The sequence below is a fragment of the Dermochelys coriacea genome, chromosome 2 (assembly GCF_009764565.3).
Source record: "Dermochelys coriacea isolate rDerCor1 chromosome 2, rDerCor1.pri.v4, whole genome shotgun sequence".
In the NCBI taxonomy this organism is placed as follows: domain Eukaryota; kingdom Metazoa; phylum Chordata; order Testudines; family Dermochelyidae; genus Dermochelys; species Dermochelys coriacea.
The window spans coordinates 116,442,876-116,469,617 of NC_050069.1; the positions used below are offsets into that span (position 1 = coordinate 116,442,876).

General features: G+C 41.9%; 1 protein-coding gene across 4 annotated transcripts; it reads left to right on the top strand.

Moving 5' to 3' along the window:
• The first annotated feature begins 1,093 nt into the window (after positions 1–1,093).
• On the top strand, positions 1,094–23,380 carry TFAP2A (transcription factor AP-2 alpha). Of its 4 annotated transcripts, none has more exons than XM_038390347.2 (7): positions 1,094–1,220; positions 9,723–10,157; positions 13,217–13,268; positions 15,571–15,802; positions 17,177–17,295; positions 19,447–19,588; positions 21,325–23,380. In XM_038390347.2, exons 1-7 carry the CDS (start codon positions 1,188–1,190, stop codon positions 21,611–21,613), a joined length of 1,302 nt encoding a protein of 433 aa, XP_038246275.1. In that variant the 5' UTR covers positions 1,094–1,187; the 3' UTR covers positions 21,614–23,380. The 4 variants fall into 4 exon arrangements, with proteins under 4 accessions (XP_038246275.1, XP_038246274.1, XP_038246271.1 ...); XM_038390346.2 differs by lacking the exon at positions 1,094–1,220 and adding an exon at positions 4,957–5,262; XM_038390343.2 differs by lacking the exon at positions 1,094–1,220 and adding an exon at positions 7,448–7,660.
• Positions 23,381–26,742: the final 3,362 nt, after the last annotated feature.

Sequence of the window (26,742 nt, forward strand, 5' to 3'; positions counted from 1 at the left end):
TCAGGCTAGTGGGTCTTGATCCTGGATCAATATCGAGTATGAATGTGTCGGAGAGAGAGAGAATATTCATTTGTAAATTTCCCATCATTGTTAACTGCTTTCCGCAATATAGCATTTAGACGACCTTTAGCACAGATTTGAATGTCGTCTTGGAAGACGATCTCGATCTATTTGCTCTTTGTTTATCCACAGCAACCCCTTTAGCAGTTAAGACCTATATTCTGTCCTCTTCAGCAAATCAATGCCTCAAAAGGCTTGTTATTTTTTACACAGATTTGTATATATGCTCATATATGCAACAGCACGCTAAAGAAACCTCGAGACTTCTTCTAAAGCCTCTAGCCTAATTATTAGGAAAAGTAAAGCAACCCCACCACCATTACTGTATACCTGCTATAACAAAAATAATCTACGATGCGAAAGTCAACTGATCAAACACACTGAGCTCTTCCTTTAAAAATCTTAGCGCGGGGAAAAGGGAGGAGGAAGAGGCAAAGTTACAAATATACATATATACGATGTAGTTAGCGTTAAGGAGAGCGAGATGTGTCCCTGATCCGGACACTAGTCAAGAGGTGAAGCAATAAAGGCAAATCCATTTCAGTGACAATTGATGCTGGGTTGGAAGAGCGTCCAGTCCCCCCTTGTTAGCTCCCTATCAAGTAGACGGCCACATGTTAAGATGAGCAAACATTTCTCTCTGGGGGTCCCGTTACCGTCTCCATCTCTCAATCTTTGGCTTCAAATCAGTCCCGAGGGAATCCGGTGCATTCCCCCCCTTCCATCAAAGGCAACCCCGACGCTCCGCCCGCGAACAGCAGAAGGAGCTCCCACCAAAGTCCCTGCTCCCTGCGGGTTGCTGAGCCATGGAGATCGGGAAGGCTCTCGAGAGAGAGAGAGAGAGAGAGAGAGAAAGAAAAGCGGGAAGCGGGTGATAAGATTGCCCTGGCTGCTGTAAATCCATCATTTACCCGGAGAGCTTGGGAGCTTTTGAAATGAGCTGGCGGAGTGAATTCCTAGGCCAGTGCGCAGGCGCCGGCAGGTAGCACCCAGCTCTTTATGACCAGGTGAGAGAGTCGTGTTGCAAGTAAAAGGAGGATTTGCCTAAAGAGATCACGGGGAAGCAGCGGACGGATCACTCAGTCCATGACCAGCAGGGACTTTGTGTTCGGGAGCCCGCGGCCAGAATGTCAATTCTTGCAAAAATGGGAGACTGGCAGGTAATGCAATCTCCCTTTTCTTGTGTGCCGGGGTGGGGATGGGGATGGAACTAGAGCTCTAGCCCAGAAAGATGAGACTATCAGCCCTTGGGGGAGCTTAGGAGCCCTGCCATAGAGGAGAAAAACACCCCAGGTCCAGTTCTTTGTTGATCGGTGAGGAATGTTCTTTCACCGGGAGGCCCAATTCAACAGGTGGGAAATCTCCGCGAGCCAGTGACTTTTCCAAGGAAATTCCCAGGTACATGGGAATGATGCAAGAGAAGTAATTGGCGTTTAAAAGCCCTTGGCTCTAGTGATTTCATGATCTCAGCTCCCTAAGGTGACTGAATTTGCCCCCCAGGTTTGTCGAATGGACATGTGTACCTGTAAGTTATCCAGTTTCTGCAAGTAACTCTTTCCGTAGACATTGATGTTTCCGGGCATACTTCAAGGATAATTAATGATCATACTTAGCTCTTAAGAGCGTTTCATTTGTGGGATCTCTATATATAACTTAGCCAAAGTGGTGGCTGCTCTGCAGACTTTATGGAACAGGTTTGGAGGATGCGGGAATGGTCACTTGTAACAGTTTTAAAAAATCACAGGATATGTGCTGTCGCTTAGGTCTGATCGGACGGGCAGCAGCGTGTCGCTAGGATGCAGACCATATTATTTGGATAAAGAGTTTAATTTCTTTTCAAACTATGTGTCTTCATCGAACGACTCTTCTTTTTTAGTCAGGGCCCTTGGATGACTAGATGAAATAGTTCAATTAGATTATTTTTTTTTTAAAATGGGTAAGACAAAGGGAAACTCACACAGGTGGCATCACAGCAGACTTCCACAGCCTCTTGCAAATCGTTATTGCCTTCTAATATCATAGCCACAGTCGGGCTGTGAAATATAATATTTAAACATGGCGCTCTTATATCACAGAAAACAGCTCTTTTTGGGTAACCGTATTATAATATAGGAGACAATATTATTGTTATTTCCTTTTCTTACCTTTTTTAAAACAATATATTTAAGTCGCACTCACTGAATGAATGATTGATTGATTTATTATAGCAGTAGCAGGTTGTTTTGAAAGAAATAGAGTTTACTTTGTACACGGTAGGTTATTGCATTTTTACCTTCTGGGTTTGGTACAAGAGATCAAAAGAGAAGGATTTTTTTGAATTAAGCAAACTCTAATACAATAGCATTTTTGGTTTATCTTGCTTTAAATCTCTTACTGTTTTTGCTTTACATTCAGACCTAACTTTGTGGCCACCTAAATAAACATAATTTAATATTTGCTTAAGCAATGTGTTACTGTGCATAAATCCACTTCCTCCATTCAGCAAAATGTATAAAAGAATTAACAAGTGAGGGCAAGACAATAGTTCTTAAGTTACAGAGACGGGGAGGGGGGGAATACCCCCACTGTTGTTCAAGCAATGTGGTGGTGACCATTTTTGTAACTATACACTTAATTCAGATCAGTGGTCAGAAATTAGTGTAATGGAATATTGAATAGTGAATTAGTGAAATGGAATATTAAAACAGCGTTTTAAGAGACCCACTCACGTGCTTACATAAAGGTAGAGCTGATAGATCTGCTGTTATTACAGTGGGCTGGAGTCTCTTGAAATGCTCCGGGTTCTAGCACACCTGACATTATGATTTCGAAACCTGCCCTTATTGCAAATCCAGAGGCAATAAGAAACCTCGGCCCTGTTTCATCTGATACCGAACGTGGAAAACTTGTAATTGTAAATGTGGCCTTGCAGGCTGGGAACTGCTCTGCCAATCGGTCGGTGAATATATCAGGCTGCCTGCATTGTCTGGTTTCTCCAGATCACCTAATTAAGCACAACAGGCGTCGACTATTGCAGCCCCACCAAAAATGGTAATGCAGCTCGCCTATTGATCTGCCTTTAGAGTGATCTTCCACGCCCGTTATCATCTGGGAGCGAAGCTGTGCTCTGCTGGTTGGATCCTCAGCGCACACATTCACATTCAATTAGCTGAGCTGTCATGGTAATGACGTTTATACAGACGTGGCCCGACTGACTCCAGAGCATGGCTCTGGCGCAAGGTGGGTCCTTTCAGGAGTCCCCTCTTTTTGCATAAACTATCGAGACATCTGCCAGCTCCACCTGAACCTTAACAGGAGTAAAACAACAGTTTACTCTCATGGCACTTGAAGACAAAAGGGGAGTTCAAAAGAACATCGAGGGGGGAAAGAATTGGAGAGAAACGAGATACGCCCACGATATTTCGGGTGGCAGAAACAAACCAGCCCAAATGTCTGCAGCCTTCATTGCTCACGCAAAAGGTGTAGGTATGTAGGTCTGACATTGCTCTGGGTTGGCCCTGCAGCGGGCGCTTCATCTCCTCGAGATGTCCGTGCGGTTTAGCCTGGAGATTCAGGGAAGCATATTTATCCTCCAGCTGGGTAAATCCTTCCTTGAAGGTGAGAGCTTGCCGTGTGGAAGGCTGCACAGACCTGTAGAGCCAGCCAGCTGCAGTGCTACAAAAGAAATGAGCGTGTCTAGTTAGAAATCCGGCCTTACATTGCCCTGCCTTCACCCACCCACCCACCCACACGCAAACCCCGTGCCCTTCGCCAGCCTCAGATAACCCCCAACTGGTTCAAAACCATAATTCTCTAGCGAAATGTGGGAAATGGCTCCCAACCCTCAGCCTCTTCAAGAGCGCATACCCGTGTGCCTGGCGGAGGGGCCAAGACCGTGAAACTGCCCCCATCAGATGTCCAGACACAGTCAGTGGCCGGGTTGAAAGCGTCACGGGGACGTTTAGAAGTCGATGTGGTTAAAAAGGCTTTCGGGGTTTTCAAAGGCAATGCAAGGTACTGCCCAAGAACCCGATTAGAATTAACGCCGGGGGTAAGTGAGGACGCGGCGTTTCGGAGTTGCCGAACAGATCAAAGAAACACATGGGTGGAAGGTGCCTGTCTAAACCTGGGGAGGCATGGGCAGCCCGGTGAGTCACGCCAGTCAGCGCCACAGAGTGACTCAGCATTCGCAACATTAGCGAATAATAAAGAACTCTTCACTGGTTTCATTCATGATGGGGATCTTGTCCCCCTCACGGGGGAGGGAATTGGTCAGAGTTAGTTCTCTCTGGTCATTTTTCTGGATGCTGTTAAGCTAAGAAACTCTCCACCTAAGAAACAACAACGTTTGATTCGTCCTTATGCCAAATAGCTTGCAAAAAGCGTTTCTGGCTGCAAATGTGTTTGCATCATACTTTGGATATGTTTTGGATCTTGGGTTTTATTTTATTTTTTTAAAGAACTGTAGTTATGCAATAGAGAGCATCACTCCAGCAGAACAAAACAGTTTACAAAAGAAAAAGCCTTACAAAGAAAAAAAAAAAAAAAAGGACGGAGGAAAACAAAAGCCACCGTGTTAGTGGAATAACCTCGTTAGACAAAGATGCTGATTTATTTTCTCCTCGCTCTGACTTTGGTTTATTTAAAACAGTAAAGTCTTTATGTGTATGTGGGATGGGGGTTGCTCAGGCTAATCAATTACTCCCCCCCCCCGTATGAAAATCGAGTAGTGGTTGCTTCTTTGATTTCTCTCTGTACTTTTCTCCACGCCGGAAGCCAACATGCAAAAGCAGCAGCAACAGCAACTGGGGCGGGGGAGGGGTGCGGGGAGAGAGATTCAATGTACACTTGCCCAAATCTAGGTTCGCATTTTCTCCCCCTCCAAAAGAGCTCAGTTGTTTGGATACAGCCTTTTGCTTGTGGGTCCTTTATACCTGTGTCCACGGTTGCAGGTTGTTGTGCTGGAGAGCAATTGGACTATTGTTGCTATGCTAATGAGGCGATTAGGCTGTTGGTAAAGAGCTGGAAAAGGGAAAAGTTTCTACCATTAGAGGGAGATCTCAGAGCGCTCACAGGAGCTCTGCAAACACTCCGCCAGCCGCACTCTGCATACCAGAGAGGCTCCACTTTAGTGAAAGACAGGGAGAAACAAATCCGCTCTCGCGCCAATCCATGAAAATGCTTTGGAAACTGACGGATAATATCAAATATGAGGAATGTGAGGTAAGCGCTTCCCTGGGCTGGGGGCAATCAACTGGCCCAGCAGCTGTGAATGGGACCGTGCAGCATCCATCGATCCGTGAATTTCGTTTAGGAAACTTCTGCTTCTTCGCCAGTCTTCTTTGCAGCCTTACAGTTGGAAACAATGGCATTGGGCTAGGGAGCCTTTAACCAGGAACTTTGGGGCTGTTGGAAAATCGCTTTTGTCAGAAGTATATGAGAAAAAAGCAGACTGGAGAATATAATAGCATCTGTAGCTAGATCACGTATGTAGTACCTAGAATGATTCCATCCCTCAATATGGAGGGATGAATGGAAAGGCAAAGAGAAAAAGAGGAAAGAATTATTTTCACACGAGAGATGCCAGAGGGATCCCAAACATTTGCGAAAGACTGATGCTTAAAATGATATTTTGGGTGTAAGGGCTAGTTAGTAAAACTGAGTTGTGCAATGATCAGTGAGTGGATGAACTAAAATCAAACCTTTTTGAACGTACACCCAGCCTAATTAATTGTCTAGCTTTTGAATCTATTATTTTAACCACTTTTAACAAAATCCGCCTGATTATTATTATTATTATTTTTACTATGAGCGACTCAGTATACACGTCTGTGGCGAGAGAAGGAGAGGTGTAGTGATAGATACAAAAATATTCAGAACAAATCGACAGAATGAAACCGACAAATGCTATTTGTAAACGTTTCGCCAAAGTTGCTGTGTGCAGTGCATCTAAACAGAGTCATAAAAAGAGCGCTGCTGCTTTTAAAACATATTTTGGTTGTACTCTGTGCGAGAATATACCCATCGAAACCCTAATCTGGTCTTTCAAGGTACATATCTTGGGTCTTTCATTTCCTTCAGAATCCGCTGACTTCTTTTTGTAATGCTGTAAATAGAAAGGAACCGGCGAATCACTAGACCCGCATGTTACTCAAATAAATATGTTTCCGTGTGGGGCTGATATTTGGGGGGTGATTCTGTCTACAGATGACAAATTGAACGGATTGGGTGCGGTGCTAGCTTGTCTTCACTGGGAATCCAAAACTGGCTTTATATGAATGATGCATCAGGGTTTCCCCTCCCCGCCCCAAAAAATAGTTCTCGACTGGTTTAGGAGGAAAACAATTCCTCTTCACCCTGGATCGGTGTGTAACTGTGGGTGTGGATCTGTAAGTCTCTTTTGTTGCCTTGTGCTATTGTGGCTTTGCACGGAGGTGCTAAATCCAGGTGCGGTATACGAGCCCTGGTGTGTTCGTTTCGGTGGTTTCTTCGAGAGGTAATAGCGGTGCAAGTCTGGTGTCTTTCTCTGGCTTGGAAACAGGAGTTTTAGGTGTCCTCGCAGGGCTGCAATTAAGATTTTCGCGCTCGCTCTGAACAGACTGGTATTCGACCCCGGGAGAGTGAATAATAACAACAACACGAGGCACACATGTGTGACACACGTTCTCCTGAGACGCTACAGCCGCACGGTGTGTGACAAGAGGCGAGAGTATCCGCTCACCGGGTGGCAGAGGGACAGGCGGCAACTTTTCCCGCGGCCGCGTGCGGCGGAGACGCGGCGGTGCAGGTTTCGGCGCGGGGATCAAAGCTTTCTTTGGCTAGGTGCGTGCCCGCTTTTGCAGGAAGATGCCAGGAGGCAGAGCGCCGGCTGCTACGAGAACCCCGCAGGCCGCCCGCAGCAGCGGCGGCCGCGCGGGAAAGTGGAGCAGGCATGCCATCTTTTAGGGAGTTGCTGTTTGGGAGTTGCACAGCCAGTCCGACGGGTTGTGCCGGGGCTGGGAGCCCCAGCTTGCCAGGGCCGGGAGTCGCCTCCCTTTCCGTCCCCTTCCCCCCCGCCCCCCGACCGCAACACCTCCTGTCCCCGATCCTCCCAACGGGAGGGGAAGCGCATCGGATGCACTTTGGGGCTCCCCTCGCCAGGCTCCAGCCGGCACCCGAGCGGGGCTAGGAGGAGAAGGGGGCGAGACCAAGTTCCCCGGCTCGCTTCCGGGACTCCTTGGCAGGACGCGACTGGGGCTGAGCCCCGGCGCCTCTCTCCGGCCTGATTCCGCGCTGGGATCAAGCGGGGACTGAACGGCAAAGAGGGGGTCGCAGGTAGCGGGGGAGGCGGCGGCGCTGCAGCCCGGGCCCCGGCCCCGGCCCCGGCCCCGGCCCTGCCCCTCTCCGCGGCTCTCGCGGCGGGCTGAGTTGGGGCCGTCGGACCATGGAGGTGCGGCTCGGCGAGGCGCCGCAGGCGGGAGAGCAGCTTGGCCCCGCGGATCAGCCCCAGCTGAAAGGCGGTGGCGGCGGAGACTGCCGCAAAGGGCCCGAGAGCGGCTCGGGCACCAAGAGAGGAGCAGGCGCCCAGCAGCTGCTGTCCCTGGCATTTGAGGCAGCAGGATACTCGCAGCAGCAGCCCGAGGTGTGCCCCGCTCTTTAATGCTGACTTGGGGGTCCCCTCTCCCAACCCCTGTCTCTTCCTCCCTCTCCTTCCCATTCCCCCCTCTCCCTTTCTCTCCTCCCTTCCCCACTCTTCTCTTCCCCCCCCCCGTCTCACTCCGTTTCCCACCCTCTCCCTCTCCCTGCATCTCTTTCTCTTTCACTTTTGCGTGCCCTGCAACCTTTTAAAATGTTGCCCCTTTCCTGTGATTCGTCAGACGCAGCAGCATGTCCCCTCTCTCTCCCTCTCTCTCCCTTTTTGTCTCTCTCCCTCTCCCTCTCTCTCCTCCATCCCTGATTAGATACACTGATTCTTCATTCAATGGACGTCATTTAGAACAGACTCTGCCTTGAGTTGCTTCCTCGCTTCACGCTCGATTTCCAGCCATTCTTCCCTTATTAAGTATTCGTGTAATATTAATAGTCATGAATATCTGCTATTAGGAGTCTCAAGGAAGGCAGCGGAGCTCTGTTATTAGGAGCTCAAGTGGAGCAGCAGCTAAGCCAAAGAAGGAGAAAAGAGAGAGAGAGGGAGGAGGAAAAAAAGGATTAAGAAACAAACACACACACAAAACTTTGAATTCTAAAATCAAGACAGGATAGAGATCGCCTTTTCAACATCAGATGAAGGGCATCAGGAATTTGTTCAAGTTCTGATGGATTATAGCAGAGCTTCCTCGATGCACGAGAAGCCTTGGCGTTGTGGTCTTGTAGTCATAGTGTAGAGCTGGGCTTCTACCACTTCTCCTTTTTTTTGTGTGCGAGTGTGTGTGTGGGTGCACATTGGGGCACTTTTCTCTGATTTTTCTACCTGACTTGTTATCCCAGACTCTTCGCAGATGTTAGTACACAGTTTTTCAGCTATGGTGAGTTGTTTCAGCATTATATTTTAGGGGTTTTTTTGCCTTATTGTTGTCGATGATGATGTTGGTACTTTGGATTTTACACCCAGGTTTCCTACGAAGACATTTCTGCCCCCACCCCCCTCCAAGTCAATCTTTTAGCTTTTTTTCCTGCCTGCCTCAAGTGAACTACAAAAGGCTTGTTCATACCATATCCGCCTTTATTTCTTCACTTTCCCACTTGTAACTGGGCTATCTTCAGTATTTCATCTTTTCTCCTTTTTCGAGATAATAACCTCATGTGCTATACAATCTATATCATGTAATGATAGCTCTCTTATCTTTCCTTTCCTCTTTGGGGGCTATTCATTTATCTTAGACATACCTATGGGCTTTTATTTGGTAACCCTTTCCCCCAGTTCCAATTATAAACGGACAAAATAATGCGCATCCATTTTATTTTTGTTTATATTTATCCAGCTGTGTGTCTTAAGATGTTCTACCTTTTCATTATTTATGCAGTATTGTATCTCCTTCGATTTGCTTTCTACCTCAATTAAATATTTTTCATTTAAATTGTATCCTGAAGCATAAATCTCTAGAAAGCAGCGCGTATCTATTGAAGGGGGGTGAAAAGGCATATCGTAATATCGTGTTTAAACATTTGTGAAACTTGTAATTTAAATGATTGCTTTATTTCAAGCATTTTAGACACACTTCTATGTTTAATCGTAATAAAATGGCAGTGCTCTTTGAGTATCTCTTTTGCTTAGATACATTAAAGATAATGTAAACAAAAACATTGTTTTAGTTCTGTTTAAAGCCAGCAGAATAAATTTTGGTACTGGTGAGGTTGATTTTTTTTTTTTTAAGAACAATGTCCATTTAAAAACAAATCTTTTTAAAGAAATGTTTCATACTCCAATGTAAGAATACGAATTCTGGGCAGTATCTATTGTAAATACATACTGCATTTCCACTGGGATGGGTTGTTTTTAAAAAAAATTCTTTTTAGTTTTGTTGCCACGATGTAAAGAGAAAAGTCACAGATAGGAAAATCTCCAGGTCTGCTTTTCTCTGCTGGGCAGCAAATGAATTGCAAATCTTGCCTAATCGTTGGATGGGTGAAATTTACAAGCCAATTTTACTGTAAACAGTTTGATTTTATCTTTTCTTTTCTTCTCTTCTCTTATTCCCCCTCAGGATCGTCACGATGGCACCAGCAATGGGACAGCTCGGTTACCCCAGTTGGGGTCTGTAGGTCAATCTCCCTACACCAGCGCCCCTCCACTCTCCCACACCCCCAACGCTGACTTTCAGCCCCCATACTTCCCTCCTCCTTACCAGCCCATTTACCCCCAGTCTCAAGATCCTTATTCCCACGTTAATGACCCCTATAGCCTGAATCCCCTCCATGCCCAGCCTCAACCCCAGCATCCAGGATGGCCAGGACAGAGACAAAGCCAGGAGGCTGGGCTCTTACACACACACCGGGGGTTACCCCACCAGCTATCCGGCCTGGACCCTCGTAGGGATTACCGGCGGCATGAGGATCTACTGCATGGACCCCATGGGCTCAGCTCAGGACTAGGAGACATTCCTATCCATTCGATACCTCATGCTATAGAAGATGTACCGGTAAGGAGGATGCATACGGTCTATGTTGTTCATCCACAAATACAATTTCATGACCGAGTGTGTGCCTTTTCTCAGCAGAAATTATAGTGGCCCAAGGCAGTGTGTAAGGAGTGGTAAGGCTTTTGTCACACGAAAGAATTCAACCTAAACAACAGCAAAACCAAAAATGCCAAGGCTCCCACCTAGAACAATAGGTTCCTGCAGCTATACCCACACCTCCTCTGCCTTAACAGTGTCCACTAAAACAGAAATAAATCAAATTAGTGTCATCATTAGCAATATCTTTCATTTTCAAAGACAATAAGCTGTTACCATAGGAAGAATATTTAATCCCGCCATTGGGCCTTGCTTTTGGGATTGCTCACTGCCTTGGGGAAAAAACATTAGCCTGAAATGCAAGAGCTCATTAAATGCCCTCCCAGCCAAAGATTTAAAAAAAAAAAAAAAAAAAAAAAAAGCGGAAGAAAGTGGCCTAAGAAGAAAAATCAGTTCTTAGTGATTACGGAATTGGCATATGGTACAATGACGTCTCAAGTTGTAAGAGGATACATCCAGATTCTCTACTCTAAAGGAATTATGTGACAAATCAGAGAGGAGGTATATTAAAATGCTGCCTTATTCTTTTAGTTGGAGTGCTAAGGGATGACCTCATAAATCATTAGCAATAGGTTATCAAATTCTATCCAGACCTCCTACACCCTATATTAAATTAAATGTTTGGAGACTATTGGATAATACATTATTTTTGGTCTAATTCTGTTATCAATAAATACAGTTTAAAATGATTTCTAATTAAGCATGACATTAGCACATTGGTTATTTCCAGTGCAAGATGGCTATTGTTCATTTGCAAGTACTCTAGTAGTGCAATGTGATCTAAAGAATTTGTTTCTGATCAAAGTTCATAATTCTAGTTTTCTCCCTGAAAAAAAGATTTAGAACTTGCCAATAAATTTATTAAAGTTCATGGAGCTCCCGCTAAGAAGCTAAAGCCGCTTCAGTTATAGGGGAAGGAGGAGGGGAATTGTGGTATCTGGATGTGATTTTTGCTAAAATGCCATCCCAAATTACAGGATCAAATATTACAACAATATATCCGTTGACAGTTTAATGAGTACAGTTTCATGTTGCAAGGATAATGTTCAGATGGACTTAGCTATTTTTTGGTCATTTTGAAACCTTTTGTACATTATACTTGGGGAAATAGTGAATTTATTACAGCTCTCTTCAGGCAAAATTAACCACAGAAAATTGCTGCTTACGTTTAGCAGTTTTGCAATAAACGCATACATTTCCCAAAGTGGAGGATTTAGTAAGCAAATTAGATCCGTTGAAAACTGATCGATTGTTTTAACTTGAAATAAAACGTCATGAAGGCAATATTTAGAAGAAACTAATTTGTTGGCTGCCAGGTCATAGTTACTGTAGAAAAATGACCTAAAATATTTCTCTGAATCCTCCCTTCCTGCAATTGTACTTTGTTAAAGTGGACGGTCTTGGAGAGCCCTTTTTACAGATATTTTAAGTGCATATCATTTTATTAGTCTTTCAAGCACCTATGAATTCTTATCACTGCTATACTTCGTGAAAGCCATCTGGGGTAAAACGTTAAACTAGTCCAGTCATTTTTTTCCTGTAAAACTGAAACAGCAGGATGCATGAGCAAATAAAATAAAATTAAAATAAATAAGAGAATGTATCTTCTGAGAGTATTATTCAGTTAGGCAAAACAAAACGTTCTTTTAAAGGAATTTGGGTCAGGAAAAAGGTCATTCTGAATTCTCCCGTTGCTGCAACAGTTAACCTTTAATAAAAAATCACTGCTAAATATTTAAGAAAATCCAGTAGATGGTGCAAATTATTTAATCATAAATATCTCTGTGGGATTTTAAATTTAATAGTCCTCCCTGTATGGGATATGTGTAGAAATAACACAAATAAAAGTATTATGCCACACTACATTTACTTTATGGGTTTAGGGTGCATGCATAAAGGGATCATATTTCCCCATATAGTTAAAACACAAGAACTGCAGCAGTAGTCATTTCTGAACATTTCTCAATTTAATTATACTTAAATCCAGAAGCACTTTAGGCAAGTTACAAATGAGAGCATTGAGTATAATAAAACCTGTAATAAAGCAACTTAGTACCATCCACCCGGAATCATTGAGATCAGGCACAATTAACAGGAGCATAAATCCAAGACAGAATGGAAAATGTTAGAATCAGTATTATTGTTGGACAAAGACTAGAGAAGGAAGTAATAGTTTTTTAAATGGTAATGCCTGTGTTTTGTAACGATTGCGAAATCTTCTATCTCAGCAGCACTGGTGTTAATTTGTAAACACAGCCAGACATTATATTGCCTGTCAGTTTTTGAATTAGAAAACATGATTTCATTTTACTTTCTAATCACGTTTTGACTCCGGCACATAAAATCCATCTGCAAAAGAAACAACAAAACCTGCTAGTGGACAATAGTAAAGCAATCGGCTCTTTATTCTGTTTTCATAGCACTTTCCCGATCTTCATTTCAAGCAGTGAGTCTCCCCCGCCTCTCCGCCTGTTTTCCACAGTGAAAGTGTGCTAATGCTTTGCCTCCTTCTCGCATCCCCTCCCTTAAAATGTTTCCAAATGATTTCCAGTGCTTTCCCCCCCCCCCCCCCATTTCTCCCGCTAGCTTCCATTGTGCTTTCCTCTGCCCTCGCGGCAGTAGGCATAGGAGCAACACTTCGCGTACTTGATTGCTGTTATAATAGGAATTCTTTTTAAAGAGTTGAGGTACAAAACTAAACGGTGACTTGGATTTCAGGGTCACAACTGCACTTTGCGGCAACTCCAGGTGTTTTTATTTCGAAGGAGAGGAAAGAGGGGGAGGAATCTAAAGCTTTCTTTAATTTGGAAATGCCAAAATCCCAATAAACGGAAATCAGATGTTTACATATACATTGTAGGGAAGAGAAAAAATAATTGATAACACACACACAGCCTTCCTGACATTCGTTTCCCTTTGTTATGATTATACATTTACCTCCCTATGTATTTCTTTTGTTGCAGCATGTAGAAGACCCGGGTATTAACATCCCAGATCAAACTGTAATTAAGAAAGGTAAGCCATTTCCTTTAGCATTCCAAGCATGTCCTCACAAGCTGGGTACTACTGAAGAGAGAACTTGCTAAGCTTCCCCACACCCCTTTTTTTTCCTTTTCAAATATAATTTATTAAAGGGTTGTGAATGGAAAATAAAATAGATCATCAGTGTTGAAAGCAGCTTTCATTTAGTAGTACGGTTTGCAGTTTTTACAAGAAAATGTTGCAATATTATCTCAGATTTAGTGTTTTAGTTCATTATAATGCATTTCACTTTTGTAATTAGACCAATTAATCCAACTGAGTGGCATTATTTATCCATGTTGAGAATTTGGGGTTTCTGGAATGGTAAGAAATGTTTTCCATATTTTTTTTTTAAATGATGATGAGTAAAAATGGTAGATGGCTTTGTAGAAAAGGCGTTAGGTTCTTTAGTCTGATCACTGTGAAGGTTGTTTAGACGTGGGTCTTTAGGAGTGGTTGTGAAAATGGTTCCTAATTGTGTAAAAGATATTTTGTGCTTTCGTTAAAATCTGGGTTTCCCATCTTCTTTCAAATGACCCTAAGGATTATGAAAATATTGTTCAAGGTAGTTTTTGGTTCTTGATGAAAAGGTGGAAAGCGATTGGTTTGCATTTGGATTCTGTTTAGTGAGCTGTTGTTAGAGTAAAACTCATTGAGTTGAATGCTTAGCTATTATTCGCTCTGAGCAATAGCATGCTTATATTTTGTTGGCAAGGTAATAATATTTGGGTATTCTATGCACCACCAGAGGATGATGCTATGTAAAGCGGTTCTCCTTTCTTATTCTAATCAGTATACAGTAAGCTAGTTTAAAGTTTCATTTTTCTATCTGTGAAGCCTTTGTCACGTCAAATTAGATGTGCAAGGGATAAATCTTAAGAGATGCTCTTTCCAAGTCGACATGATAATTGGCTCTTTTATTAGTAATCTCAAGAGTTCGTTTAACTCCTATTGTCTCTATTAGCCTCCCCAGAGCTATTAATGTCACAAGTGATCTATCCAAAACCTAGAGCCCCCCCATAGGTTTGGACTATCCCCACTAAAGATGTGGGGGGGGGGGGGGAAGCAGCACACATGACGAAAGAGAAAGAGTAAACATTTATAATGTACCCGTGTGGAACTTGAATGCAACCTAAATTCCATGCAAAATAATCTGGACATGTTTCAGTTGTGCTTAGTAATGCTGGCTAATGCAAGGGCTCAGCATGCTTTTTGGTGGCCCTGAATGTATTCCAGCAATGGCCTGAACCTGACTGCCTGGGGGTGGGGAATATAGGATGATTTTTATTTTCGGTAGATATGTAGTTAAACACCCAAGGTTTCTGGTCAGATGTATTCATTCTCATGGAAGGTGCTGTCATTTGCTCTTCAGTGTTTCTTTTACTGGCGAACACTGCACAGGCGCGCCAGAATATATTCATTTTTCGTCTTACACACCGAAAACATGGTAGCACAAGTTAAGGCACACAGTCCTCACTCTCTTTTGCAGTGATGAGTACCGAAATCCATACATCAGCTTCGCACTTTGTACTATATTAATATGCAGCCGGCTGCTTTTTGAGACCGCCTGTGAATTGCCCTCTGCCCACTTTTAAAACATTTTGCTTTATGTGACACCCCTTTTAGAGGGGCCTTCCTATTAAAAACTAAAAACAGACACTCGCTTGCGTGGCTGGCTCACCCCAACTTGCTTCTAAGGCCTAGCTTATTTCAGGAGAAAGCACATGTGCACGTTGATTATTAGGCTGGATCTAGGTGTTGTAAATGGTGTTTTTAACGAAGGAGGGGGGCGGGGGGCTTCCAGATACCAAACACACAACTGACTAGTCCTTACATCCGCGTGTGAGTCCATTTATTCATTATGGGCCGCCTTTAAGGGCAAACGGAGGCCTTGGCAACTGGGTTTGGCTAAAGCCTCTCGCCTTGACCAGTGGGTCGCCTCCCAGCCCACAGAGCGGGAGAGGCAGCTCCACAGCGGCTTTAGTAACCCGGGGCTGGGCTCTTCTCCGGCACCGGAGCCCCACCGGCAGCGCTCAGACCCTGCACGGACAGCAGCTACTCGCCGGGTCTTTTCTGCCCTCGGGCTCGCTCGAGTCCGGAACAGCGCCAGCGCCAGCGCCAGCGCCCCCCCTCCCCCTCTTCTTCCCCTGCCACCCCGGCGCTGCCTCCCCCCCCCCCCGCGAGCTGCCGCTGCCCCCGCCCCCCGGGCTCCGCTGCCCGCTCGCACGTGGCGCGGAGGCCGGCTGGGGGCTGCCGCGGGGGCCCTAACGCCGCTCTCCCCCCTTGTCCGCTGCAGGCCCCGTGTCCCTCTCCAAGTCTAACAGCAACGCCGTCTCCGCCATCCCCATCAACAAGGACGCGCTCTTCGGCGGGGTGGTGAACCCCAACGAGGTCTTCTGCTCCGTGCCGGGCCGCCTCTCCCTGCTCAGCTCCACCTCCAAGTACAAGGTCACGGTGGCGGAAGTGCAGAGACGCCTCTCCCCGCCCGAGTGCCTCAACGCGTCCCTGCTGGGCGGGGTGCTCCGGAGGTGAGGGGAGGAGGGAGCCGACGGGGCGGGGCAAGGAGGGGCAGGCGGGGAGGGGAGAGAGGAGACGCAACCCCCCCCCCCCAGGCGCACGCGCACGCGCGCGCGCGCGCCCCGGCCTCCGCTCGCTCTTTCGCGCGCTGTCCGCCCTCAGCCCCCGGAGCTCATCGCAGGGCGCGTGCAAGCGCGCCAGGGCCCGGGCACCCTCCCGGCGTGGCTGCAGCCGAGGCTCCTACCCCCCCCCGGCACCTGCCGGCAGTGCCGTACAGCGCGCCCCGCCCCGCCACGCCACCCGCCCCTCCCTGCCTCCGAGCCGCCGCCGCCGCCGCATCGCACGCACCCGGCCACGGGCAACAACGGCAGCGCCACGAGGGCGAGGCCCCCCTCTCCTCAGCGTCGTCACATGAGGTCACTGCAACCATAGCAACCCAGGGCAAGCTTCAGCGGCGCTCGTGCCACACCACAAAATGAGGGCGCCACCACCAAGCCCTTTCTGTAGCAGGCTGCTGCTCGCTATGGTAGGGTGCTGCACAGGGGAGTATTTTGCTGTAAAGTGATGCTTGGACCCTTGGCGATAATCGTGTGTGTGTGTGTGTGTGTTGTAATACACAAAGGATGCAGGAGGTAGCCTCCTCTCCCCCAGTCTCTTGTCCCCCCTTATGAGAAATTTGGCATAGTGGTTTTTTAGAAAGTTTGGGTTCTCTATTCAAAGGATGCAACCACTCATTGGTGGTTTCCTTCTGTCTTTCGTAGTTACCTAGGGGTTATAATCTCATCCACACAATTCAAGATCGCTTGGGTAGGGAATAAAATCCAGAATTAATGAATAGGAAGCTTCATTTAAACAATTGATCCTAACCTGTCTCTGCTCAAAATAGTAGATAGGTATTTCTAACTTTAATCTATTTGCTGACCACAGTGAAGTTCTCTAATGGTAACGTAAGTTTTGGACCTTTTAGATTAGTCTGCTAAATAATGCATTAGATATTGCAAATAAATCTACTTTAGCAAAGTTCCCGTTAGGGGTAGTAATGTGTCAAGAGCTCTAAAATGATTATGGCTTTGGCCAAATAGACCTTGTAATACCCCTGTGCTAGTATATGAATTGATTTGGTAGGTTAGAAAACATTTTAACTATAAAACCACTCAAAATTCAAAAATAATGACCAAAAATATATCCTTTTCAATTAATTTTGTATTCAGCTTTGCTTTAATTGCCTGTTCTTCATTCTTAGGTTTCCCCAGCATAAAACTTTCCTAAATGTCCCTTCATCATCAACATTATTTTCTAATACATTTTGGGAGGTTTTTAAAGGAACTGAAATATGACCTGGTGCAGATTAGTCATGTTCTAAGTGGTTTTTATGTATGAAACAGGGCAAAGTCTAAAAATGGAGGGAGATCTTTGAGAGAAAAACTGGACAAAATAGGATTAAACCTGCCAGCCGGGAGACGTAAAGCTGCTAATGTCACCCTGCTCACATCACTAGTGGAGGGTAAGTGACTCAAAGATTGGAAAGGTTCATTTTTTGCCTAATAGGATAAATCCCCGATTTTTTCAGGCCTGTATTCCTTGTTTGAAGGAGGTTATTTTGTCTAATCTTCATGCTTGGGGAAAATGTTAATTCTGTAACTGTGTCTTTTATGTTAACCTAAAATGTTCTTAAATATCTCTTGCATATTTGCATTGCCATATATATATATATATATATATATATATATATATATATATATTCACATGCGCACGCACACACACACTCAGGATGCTATCTGCATTCTTATTCAGGTGAATTATCCTGCTGTAGTGAATTGACTTCAGTGAGAGCAAGTGTGGGCCTATAGAAATTTCCTCTCTGAATAAGGACTGCAGGATCAGGCCCATAAGTATTACTTATGTGAGTGAAAGCTACATGATTCAGCCAAAGGTTCAGTCCCCTCATTCCATCCTCCGTCTACAACTGAGGACTAAGCAATTTTAAATTTAAAGAATTGCAGCTACTCAAAGTTAAGTCTCTTCTCCACCATAAACAACATAACAGTAAATCATTTAAGTTATTCTGACATTGAGAAATGTGAGACCATTGCTTCCTGAATTAATTTGGGAATCCTTGACCTAAGTCATGATTTAACAGTGTCCTGAAAGCCTCAAAGTTGTACTCTTCCCCTACCCACATTTCTTTTTTCTTTTGGTTCTCATTTTCAGAACATATGCTCGTTTTATTACACCATGCTTCACTGTTTTACTCTTAGATGAAAAGGTGCAACTTCTTTAAGCCTTCAGACTTCATGTACTTTAATATTTCTAATGTGGAAAGCTGAAAGAGATGCAATCATTTGGTTAAAATGGTTACTTTGTAACAGATGCTTACAAAAAAATTAATCCGGGTCAGTCTAAAATATCTTTCCTCCTCTCCAGTTTTGTTTTTGACTTTCCTTTACACTGATTTTGATTGATTCTGCAGAGTGCTTTTAAGGATGCTTAAGTTAGCTTAAGTTTGGTTGTGCTGGAGGGATTTTATAGCTTTATTCTTTTTTGCTTTGTATCATAAGAAATGAAGTAAAAACATAAAATTGCCAGAGTTGATTTTTAATACAATAGTATCACTTTGGTTATTAAGTCCATTATATTTTTACTGCTGAGTAAGTCTTTCTGATCTAAAATGGCTTTATAATTGCACCAGCACTCTAGTGTAAGAAAAATAAAAAACAAGAGAACTTGCAAAAAGTCTAGATCTGGTGGATGCTAATATTATTTGTGATGTTAATGAAGGTGGAGAGTATTTTACAGTCATCTATTGTTCTATTTGGTCTTCACATAAGAGGGCTTTAAGGAATTATTAAAAAAAATAAGAATTATGGGTTGATTTTTCAGATAAACTGGTAATGGTGGCTAATTTTTTTGGATGATAGTATAAAAATTGTTTGGACTTTGAGTCCCATGGCGATGAGGCAGTTTCTGGAGTACTGTTATTGTTTATGATCCGCTCCATTTTATGGAAACAAGCTCACTGGACTGAGGCTTTGAAGCCCTAATTGGCGCATGCGTTCTTCCGGAGCTGGAGCTAATGGCAGGAAGCCCTGCAGTAAAAAACAACTGGTTCAGGAAATTAAAACCAAAGATTTTCAAATCAACAGAACAGACAGACTCAGTGGAATGACCCTAAAATTCTCATGGTTAATCGTTTGGGGGGAACAGATAATTATATGCGATCAAGTTAAATTTTAAACACTTAGCTGTTTAATGCATTCTATTTAGAAGAGCTCTAGGAGTAATTATGATCAGTACTAATCATTTATATATTGCAAAAGAACATATATATAATGTCAAGGCAAGTATCTATTTCCAAAGAAAATAGTTAAAAATGAAATATATACTGGGTGTATCTGTTTACTTAGCAAGAGATTTAAAGTTACAAATACATACACATGATTTCACTTCTAACTCTTTTCTTGGACATATATATTTGCTTTGACCTAGATTACAGGAAAGAAAATTAATAAAATGAGAATATCTGTAATTTGCACACTAGGCAGTACATTTTAAGAGAAAGTCTAAGTGCAATACTGTATAGCTTTTGCTAATCTACTTTGCCCTATGTGCTGTGTATATTGATTCGATGTGCGTTTCTCCTCACCCCCCTTTCCAGGAGAAGCAGTGCATCTAGCTAGAGATTTTGGGTATGTCTGTGAGACAGAATTTCCTGCCAAAGCAGTTGCTGAATTTCTCAACCGACAACATTCCGATCCAAACGAGCAAGTCACAAGAAAAAACATGCTTCTAGCTACTAAGTAAGACGTTTACCTTTCTGCTGTGTTACTGAGTTGTAAAGAAAAGCACAGGTTTTGGGGCTTTTATTTTTGTTTGTTTGTTTTTTTGCCATGCAGTAAATGGCTAATGATTTTGCAAATTGTAAGACTGTGAATATGCATTCATAGTATATATTACAGCAAAAAGTATATAACCGGCTTTATTTTCTAAAGTGAGTTTATGCAGATTTTTTTGAAAGCAGGTTGTGAAATGTTGGATGGATGTTTATTTAAAGAAAAACAATAATTCCTTAAAGGAAAACATTTGCTGGGCCTTTATCAATTTAGACACTAGGGGAAGGTTTTCTATTGACAGTAAAATAAAACTGGCACATTAAACTGATTCCAATTCATTAAATCTTTTTTTCTAAGCAGCTCTGTTACTTAGTGAATATAGGGATATTACAAATATATTTTAAATGACAATCTGTATGCAGTTAAAATGCAAGTGGAGTTTATCATTGGTGGGGCTGTCTAGGCTTCCAGGTGGTGTGTGAAAAGAAAATGATTGTTTTGCTATGTTTGCTGGAAATTAAAAGGGTTGTTTAGTAGCCCTTAATTACCAATGGAGATGTCACTAAAGGGCACAGTGCCAGAGGGCGCAGGCAGAGGATGGGAGCCAGTTTATGGCTGGAAGACATTAACAGAGGTTTTAGAATACAAACTGTTTCAAAACGCATCTAATCTCTACTATAAGGTATTATTTTCTCAACAATTTGTGCGGTGATTGTGAAATAAAATATAACTTATGCACAATGTCCATATAGCCCTGTATCCTTCCTTTCCACCTCCATGAGAGGAAGTTTCTGGATCCCAGCCAGTGTCACGCTGGCCTTTGTGGAGAAAGTCTCATTTAAACTATATATATATATATATACACATAATAAATTTTTTTAAGAGACTAATTTAAATCCTTAACGTCACCTCTCTGGCCCGTACCCAGTAAACCTTGGCTTTCCTCCTGCCACAGCCATTGTCTAGCTTTTTGGAGAAGAGAATAAATCTCTCCTGTTTCAAAAACAGGATCTTCCACAAGGCAAATAAATACCTGAGCCACCCTTTCAATATTACTCACCATATATCCTGTTCCGTATTGCAGAGATACTCTAAGCTTCTTATTGATAATGTGCCAAAATAAAACATTGGAGGAGGGACATAGAAATATTGTGATGACCTGCGTAGGATTGAAACGTTTGGGGTGTTAGTGTATGTGTGTGCAGGAGAGTGATTCATGATGTGTTTGAAATGTTTGGTGCCTTTTGGGTGTGTTTGTGAGTGAGTTTTTATATGAGAGGTAGAGGATACATGAGAGAGTGTGAGTGAGTGAAATGTGTGCGTGAGTGTGAAAGAAATTTCTCCGTGTGTGTGTGTGTGTGTGTGTGTGTGTGTGGGAGAGAGACGGTGTGTGAAAAAAGAAGTATGTGTGTGTTGTGAAAGAGAGAAATGTTTGTGTGCATCTGGGAGTGAGAGAGGTGGCGGGGAAGATGCTTGTCTGTGTGCCATGGTGAGTGAGAGATATGTGTATATGTATTTGTGTGAGAAAGAGAGACAGAGTTTGTGTGTGTGACTCAGAGAGAGGCTATGTGTGTACAGGGGGAACAGTCCCCTTGATCTGAAGACTTGTGTAATCTAGCAGGAAGACTGCACTGGCTTCGCTGCTGACAACAATGGTTCATCTCTCTCTCTCTCTCTCTCTCACTGCTCCATTTGTACTGCAGACAGATCTGTAAAGAGTTCACCGACCTGCTGGCTCAGGACCGATCTCCCCTGGGGAACTCTCGGCCCAACCCTATCCTGGAGCCGGGCATCCAGAGCTGCCTGACCCACTTCAACCTCATCTCTCATGGATTCGGCAGCCCTGCGGTGTGCGCCGCCGTTACCGCCCTGCAGAACTATCTCACCGAGGCGCTCAAGGCCATGGACAAAATGTACCTCAGCAACAACCCCAACAACCACACAGACAACAGCACCAAAAGCGGCGACAAAGAGGAGAAGCACCGAAAGTGAGGATTTCCCCCCTTCCTGCATCCATCCATCCATCCATCCATCCATTCATCCCCCTCCTAGCTCCCTCCCTCCCTCTCCAATCACCCCAGGCTACAGCAACAAAATCAATGCCCTTCTGCCCAGCCTGTTCTCTAACTCCGCAGGACTATGCTATCCTTCCTCGCTTCCAGCTTTCAGCACTTCATATGCTCCCAGTTACTTCCCCACACCTCCTTACCCTGGTTTGGAGCCTGAGAGAACAGAAATGGGCGATGGAGCCAGCAAAGAAAAAAGTTCTGTCTGAGTTTGTGAACTTTTTTAAAAAAAAAAAAAAAAAAAGCAAAAAGAGGAAAAAAATAAAAAAACAAAACAAACAAAAAGAAAAGGAACTTTTTTTCTAAAAATATATAAAAAGAAATAAAAGCAAATTAATAAATAATACTAAAATATAAATCTATGAGCTTCATCGGACTGAATCACCAACTCCCCTTGCATAAACTTCAGTTAAGATTGTAGCCATATTAAAAAAACAAAACAAAAACAAACCTAAAGAAAAACAAAAGGCAAAAAGGTTTGATGACATTCTATCAGTATTGTGAATAAACTTGAACACAAAACACACGCAATTCCATGTCATGTCTTCAGTTGTAGAACTTTTTCCTGTCCAAGGTAAAGCGACCAACTTGAACTTCCTATTGCGACACGATTCACAGTTATTATATAAGGGAATCAGTGTTTATGTATGTATATATTTATTTATGTGTAATTTAATGGGAACTGTAAATATGGTGAGTCTGTTTTAAGCCTTTTTTTATTTATCTGGTGATCTTGTTTACCTCTTGTTTAGTGGGTTTTAAATCTTCCCTTCTTAGTTCATCATGTGGTTCATGGTACTTATTTAGAAATCAGATTTTTTTGTTTTGTTTTGTTTTTCTCTGGGATTCATCATTTTTAGCCCTGTTGTAGCATGTTAAAGGCGACAATGAAGCAGCTGAACAAACAAAAGAAAATTGAATTTTTATATATAATTAGTATTACATTTAGTTTCTCATTGAAAAAGAAAAAAAAATAAAGTGATGTTGGATCCAGGCAAGATTTTTAAACGTTAGTGGTTTTACAACTATTAAGTGTTGTGGAAAAAAAAAAGTTCATTTTCACCCACTGTCCTCCTGAAAGTATCATCAGAGCAATAAATTAATATTGTCTTTTAGATCAAGGTTTAGTTTTTCTTTTCTTTGCCCTTTTTCCCACCCCCCCAAAGAACTTCAAATATTTGGGACCACCTGGTATCCTGTATTTCTACTGGCCATATTGGAAGCAGTTATAGTTGTATTGTATTGAGTTGTGCTGGCAGTAGTTTCCATGCCTGTCAATGTATCATAGTCCTTTGTTGCCCAGATAAATAAATATTTGATACGCTTTATGTCGATTTTTTTATTCAGTGGCTGTCTTTACCCAGGCGTATTTTTGTTCTTGGCAGTATTTTTTATTCAGTATGGTTACAGTAATTGAGTTTAACTCTCCCTTGACAATTGCTCTTTGCAATAAGCAGCTGAACCCATTGTTTCCCTCAAGTATAATAAAAACTTACTTTCAACTTGGAGTTCAGAGCAGGGTATCATTTAGATATTCCACTGAGTCTGTATTCAGACAAATGACACAATAAAACACAATGTATTCTTTTGGATAAAAAATTGTCTGTACTAGTAAAGAAATGACACACTTTCTTTTCTTTACCCAAAACGTAATTTTATTAAAAAAAATAAAGTTTTATTTTATTTATGTTGACCCTCTAGGTTTTTATTTGTGTTTAATGATATATATATATATATATATATATATATATACACTGCACAAAATACATATATTTTATCCTGTACAAACATACATATAATTTTGTACAAGATGAAAAATGTTATCACTTGTCTTAAGAAGACCATTTTAAAAACTAAAATGTTAGCCAATCAGTACCAAGTAAATACTGAAAATTAATTGCTGTGAAATGTGGTTCTATTAACACATAGATTTGAGTAATAATAATAATAGTGACATTGCTATATAGTCTTCGGCAAGTAAACTTATCTAAAGATTTCTGGACTGTAGTTAAGTCTTGAGGAAGACAAATTATTTCAAATTCATCACAATGTTTTATGTTTTAGTGGAACACGCTGGTTGACCTCTGCTGAGATGGCCAATGTCGGTTTACAGAGAGCTGAAATCCTAACCTTAAAATTCAACCTTCTTCTGCCCCCACCCCCAGCTCTTTTTAAAAAGAGAAATTTGCTAAAAACTTAAAAAAAAAAAATGTTAAAACGTGTACAAATCATAGGTCTGTTTTGATAAATCAGTGAGAGAATTTTTGCTTTCAACTTGTTTTGTCTAGCCCAAACAGAGAAGTCAGAATCTCTTGCATTATATTATGTGACAAGAAGGATTGTTAATATAGGTTATAATGTGAAGATGCCTTTAAAGAGATTTTGCATTCTAAGTGATGCTGATGTTTTGGTGTTTGTTTTTTTCCTCAGACAGAAATGGAGGAGGTTAACTGTGAGGTGTTTACAATGAATCTGCAACGAGAATTAACATTTGCTCACAGAGTTTGACGTTTGATAGGACTGGTGAAGCAAAGCATTAGATAAAGCCCAAGATGTTTCATTTTGCTTTGGTAATCTACTGGAAGGCAGCGTAAAATCAATCTTGCCAAGCAGAAGAGAGTTGGTGGAGTCTAAATTCTATTTTCGAAAGCCAGCCAGTTTATAAAAATGGTGGATATTTTTTAATACAAAATGAAAGTAGATCTTCTGAATGCAAAGCTGCAATTGTTTTTAAAACAGTTATTTATTATTTCCAAGAGAGACTGGTTAACTGGAAAGTAGATGTAACAAAATAATGAGGTGAATGAACCCTAACTGTACATATTCTTGACATAAATGAAATGCACAGTATTGTAGCAGGTGAAGTGAAGCATTGTCTATCAGGGCTGTTTTTCTTGGCTGCATCTCAGATTGTGTGTGAGATCCTAACCTCAGGCACAATAGCATCCATAAACAGCAATACATTGCTGCTCTTTCTACAGCAACACATAAATACTCATTTTAAAACAAAACCAATCTTATTAAATACCATTCATTCATATCTGGATTTACAGATGCTTGTTACTTTTTGAAACCTGTACCCAATATAATCGTTTTATACTGGCCAATGTATAAAGCCCTCTTGTGCTAGAACATTATAATGTCATAATAAATAATGTTTTTAAAATATAATTAGTTATTTTAGTCTACAGTGGAATATTTTCAGTAGCCTTATGCTTCACTATCCCCCGCCCTCATTAGAAAACAGAAATTAAGTGAACTTGCTTAGATCTCTTTATTATTTCTAAAGAAGGAGTTTACAGAAGATAATGGAAATTATCCTTGTTTCGGTTTGGCCTCTTGGTGACCAACATGCAGTTACGAAAATGTGTTAATTACTTTAGCGTTCTTTGGCTGTATTTTTAATGTTGTGATCAATGCTCAGCAGTAAAACTCTAGGTCTTGCTTTTATATACTAACAACTAACAACATTTTTTTCTCTTTTTTTACCGATTTGCTGAAATTAGGATGAATGGTTGAGTGTTAAGGAGTTCTAGACCATTCCTGCCATGCTCTACTAATTTATACTACTTAAAAAATGTAACACAATGCTCCTTCAAGATGAATAGTTAGCACCCTCCTCTTTAAATCATAATCTACCCCACCTACAAAAATCGAATATTAATATAATTTGAGATTTAACTGGTGGAACAGCCATCAGGACAGCAATGCCCCGCAGCTGAAATAATATTTAAAATAGAAGGGATTTGACATTTGAGAAGTCAGTGGCTTGAAATACCCAGTTGTACTTAGCTAATTCAGTCCTTAACCTCTGCTTTCAAATAAATCAATTACAGTCGATTCCACTTCAGTTCAGAAGTGCACAAGGTTTTTAGTTAATTGAATACATTTTATTCACTTGCTAGGAATATTCATTTATCAAAATCCTTACATTTAAAGGAGATTTCTTTATTGCCCGTGATAAATTCCATTTCCTAATCAGATCAAGTCATTGATTGTTTACTCATATTTTGCCTAAAATCTAAATTCCATAAAATGCATCTCTTTATTTCCCGCTTTAACTCACACGCTATTTAATTTCTCGGCTCAATCCAAATTCAGAGTAGTGTATACATCACAGATAGTTTTCAAAAAGTGGTACTATAGCAATAAATGTTGAACAAGTGAAGAATTAGGTGAAGCCCTTCCTAGCTGAGAGGGCAAACTGACTAACAAATAGGTAAACAAACATGAATGATGAAAAAATTTGACTAGTGAAATAAAAATCTGTATTTCCTTCAATTCTGGCAACTTTACTGTAACTGACGTTTATGACATTGTTTCATGGTATTGAAAAATTAGGTATTAGGGGTTCCTTCTTCTTTAACATTACTGATTTTCTGTTGAAGTAAATGTTCTTGAACATACAGCAATTAAGTTGTATTATCTTCTTTAAACAGATATTGATATATGCAGTGTTTTATATGTGGTGTTTGCAGCATCCTGCTGGCAGTGGGTTTACTGTTTTGGAAAGGAAAGGGGTTAATTAGCATCATTATCAATCACTAATGCTTGCCTAACGTGTCCAAAGAATAATCAAGTTAGAGGACAGCATGCAGCCAACATCTGCTTCATCCCAGTTAAAGATTTCATCCTATATCCTTCAATTACTGGAAGTCCACAAAAGTCTTGGGCAGTGTCAGGGCTATAAAATAGGGTCAGATCATTATAGATCTAGAATGGAAAGAAAAGTGCAATATAAATAACAAATGGCTCCATTATTTAAGTTACAGGTGCAAGAATGATCATGAAAATGATCAGGGATTAGTAAAATGTGTTCCTTTTTTCTATCTCAAATGGAAAATAAAACCCGCAAACTCTTGAGTTCTTAAATCACTTATGTACAGGTTATATGTTCCCTATTGGCAATATTTGGCTTAGTAACCTGAAACTCAGAAAAATAACCTAGCAATAGCACCAGATTAGCATGATCAATGGGAGTAGATTTTTTATAAAGTCATTTGATGATTATGTACTTGGTTCGCCCTTGATAATCTCCTATTAAAGAATTTAAAA